Source organism: Sphaeroforma arctica (genome assembly GCF_001186125.1).
Source record: "Sphaeroforma arctica JP610 unplaced genomic scaffold supercont1.3667, whole genome shotgun sequence".
NCBI lineage: Eukaryota > Ichthyosporea > Ichthyophonida > Sphaeroforma > Sphaeroforma arctica.
The window spans coordinates 1-3,171 of NW_014036891.1; the positions used below are offsets into that span (position 1 = coordinate 1).

Here is a 3,171-nt window from a genome sequence, read left to right on the forward strand (position 1 = left end):
AGTGCTCACCAGCATTCCAGTGCAACGTGCGAGTTGGGGTTGAATTCTCATCCGCGACGTTTAAGCATACGACTCTTAAACTAAATCATAAAGATTTTTCTTTTCACTCTTATTATTAATTATCGGTCAAACCTCCAGGTTTTCGTGTACTTTGGACTATAGTATATGATGAGAAAACTCCAGTCAATTCCAGTACAATCTCACATGTTGGTGTTCACCAGCATTCCAGTACAATGTGTGAGTTGGTTTTGGATCCTCGTCCGCGACTTTTAAGTATACGATTCTTAAACTTCGTCATAAAGCTATTCCTTTTCGCTCTCCTTAATAATTCTCGGTCAAACTCTTCCTTGTCGAACTTATCCCCTCGCTCTTGAAGCAAAAAATAATAGCCGTTTAAACCCAGCCGCGTTTCGCCAGAGCTCGCTTATTCAGATCCTTCCAACATCATTTCCAAAATCGGGTCCACAGCAACTGGTTGGTGAACAAAACCGAGGGTCTGCTGGCGAAGTACCGTGATCGAACTTTAGACGCTTGAACCAACCGAGTCGCGGATACATGTCATCATTAGCTATTATAAGAAATAAAATACAGTAGCATTGCACATGAATTTGTGAATATGCAAGGAAGAAAAAGAAGTACAAAAACGACGTGAGGAATTTGAATTCTGATACTCGAATACAACAAGCTTGCGACTTATTACCGTTTGAAACGTTGTTTTCTTCCTCTTCAAAATCCCTACTGCGCTTGACAGATTTGCGGTCATCAGCATGCAGTGTAGTCGGTTTCGATTTTAGATAACTCATCTGCAAGATAAATATCAGCCAAGAAACAATTTATTCGGATTGAAATGCACAATAGTAGCGTATCTAAATTTTAAACCCTTGACGATAACGTAAAACTTCTATGCGCTAAGATACTCAAAAGTAAATTATTTCATTGTATATATACTTTCCTCCTCAGTCGTTCACATATATCCTCTATTATCATCAATAAAGCTCGAAAAGGCAGAAGTACATACAATGAAATACAGACAACCACAGCAATAACTATACAAAAGAAGGAATAATTATTTCTTTTTTACACACTTACCTCTTCGCGATGTTGAACCTCCATCACAATATTATGTTGCTGTAATGTGTGGTTCTTTTCTCTTAGCGTGCTGATCTCATCCTGCAATCGTGTGTGCTCCTCTAGACTAGAGCGAGACTTTAGTTCATCGCGTAAAGTATCGTTTTTAGCCGCAGCGAGAGCCAATTTCCCATGAGTAGTTTGCAACTAATGATCGAATACGAAACAGATACAAGCAATATGAGTTGAAAACAAAGAATCTACTATCCCCTTTGAAATATGTACAACAACCACAGCAAAAACTATACAAATGAAGGAAGATTTGTATATATAACATACTTACCTCTTCGCGATGTTGAACCTCCATCACAATACTATGTTGCTGTAATGTGTGGTTATTTTCTCTTAGCGTGCTGATATCATCCTGCAGTCGTATGTGCTCCTCTAGACTAGGGCGAGACTTTAGTTCATCGCGTAAAGCATCGTTTTCTGCCGCAGCGGCATCCAAGTTCCCATAAGCAGTTTTCAACTAATGGCGATTATGGAATAAATACAAACAATATGAGTTGGAAACAAAGCCCAATATCTCGTGCAGCTTTAGTACTTCCTTCTTAAGCAAGTGTTTTTAGTACTTCCCTCTTAAGCAAGTGTTTTTAGTACTTCCTTCTTAAGCAAAGCTTGTATGTTTAGTGACCTGTCCAGATGCTCTTGCATAAATTCCACATGGAGTTCAATAGAACTGAATGCAAGTAACTTCAGCCACACATTTGACAGAAAATACATACAGACGACATAAACATATGTATTGTCGGCAAAACACACCTGTGCTTGTTGCTCCACCTTCAAATTATTATTGACTTCGAGTAAACTACGATTAATCATCTTCAAGTTCTCGATTTCGATATCACGGAGAGAGTGCGTTTGGCTGGCGTCTCCCGACTCCAGTTCTTGCTCACTAGTATACCCGCCAATAGGAGTTGTTTTATCCTGCACGGCTGCGGAAGTCAGTTTCTGCCATGGATCAAGCTGCAGCCGTTAAGATAGAAAAGAGAAAATAAGGAACACATACAAAGATAAAATTTACATATTTAAAATCTCAAATAATACATACCGGAATGTTTTCACTGTCGTTTCCTGCACTCTGCCCAACGGATGTAGACTCGGCGCAGACATCTCGCCACACATCTTGCCACCACTCATCGCTGCATGGGACCTCCATTTCGAGCCTGAATAGGGCTGACTCGAAGGTATAGGCATCTTCACTTATCGGCGGCGTGTCCTCATTCTCACTGTATATATAATTTATATGTGTCAAACGGTCATAACGTATTAATTGCAGATTAACGTATGCAGCTCACAACCGAAGCAATGTTTGAATAGCGGCGTCACATGCCCAATACTCTTCTCCTCGCGCCAGCTCGCTAGAATCAATTGCGTCCTGAAAGTACAAATGAAATAATCATGTTAGTTTCAGCCTTCATTTCATATATACGACGCAAAACCCCTAAAAACCCTGGGCGTATGATCCAATAACCTGAGGTCTACTGATTTGAACGCTAAATATACGAACCTTTAGAAGAGCAGTACGGGTGGCTCTCAACAGCATTTTCATATCGACTGACGTTTGGAGTATATTCAGCAATCCAGCTGGGAATTTTATCGATGTTACATCGGTTTAAAAAATTTCCAGCTCACTAAGGTCTTCTTCTATCGAGGCCAAAAGCATGCGACAAGCACCGGCAGTCGGACCACTTGTTGACGATATGGAGCCGTCCACACTGCAGATAGATGCAATCTGAGAGAAGAAGAGGACAGAAAATATAGAAAGTACGTCTGTTGCTTTCTGTCAAACAACATTATAGCTGTGTGCGTGTCTAAAAGAACAACGGTCCGTATTGCACATTCCAACACATCTAGAAGATAATCGGTAGAAGTGCTGCAATCACGCTTGAACAAGGCGGCCAGGGCATCCATCATGTCGCTCTGGTGAAATGAAATAGGACATAATTAGTCATCTATATATATATATATATATATATATATACACACACACATATATATATATATATATATATAATATATATATATATATATATATATATT

The 3,171-nt window shown here is 39.6% G+C and overlaps 1 protein-coding gene across 4 annotated transcripts; it reads right to left on the reverse strand.

Moving 5' to 3' along the window:
* Nucleotides 1-99: 99 nt before the first annotated feature.
* Nucleotides 100-2,908, reverse strand: SARC_13738 (hypothetical protein; the record flags this gene model as incomplete). Of its 4 annotated transcripts, none has more annotated exons than XM_014292131.1 (8): nucleotides 429-568; nucleotides 701-803; nucleotides 1,090-1,275; nucleotides 1,412-1,597; nucleotides 1,891-2,094; nucleotides 2,180-2,357; nucleotides 2,462-2,506; nucleotides 2,639-2,908. In XM_014292131.1, 6 exons carry the CDS (start codon nucleotides 2,285-2,287, stop codon nucleotides 429-431), a joined length of 927 nt encoding a protein of 308 aa, XP_014147606.1. The 4 variants fall into 4 exon arrangements, with proteins under 4 accessions (XP_014147605.1, XP_014147606.1, XP_014147608.1 ...); XM_014292133.1 differs by having other exon boundaries at nucleotides 1,090-1,206; nucleotides 2,427-2,506; nucleotides 2,639-2,674; XM_014292130.1 differs by lacking the exon at nucleotides 1,090-1,275 and having other exon boundaries at nucleotides 100-568; nucleotides 2,427-2,506; nucleotides 2,639-2,674.
* Nucleotides 2,909-3,171: the final 263 nt, after the last annotated feature.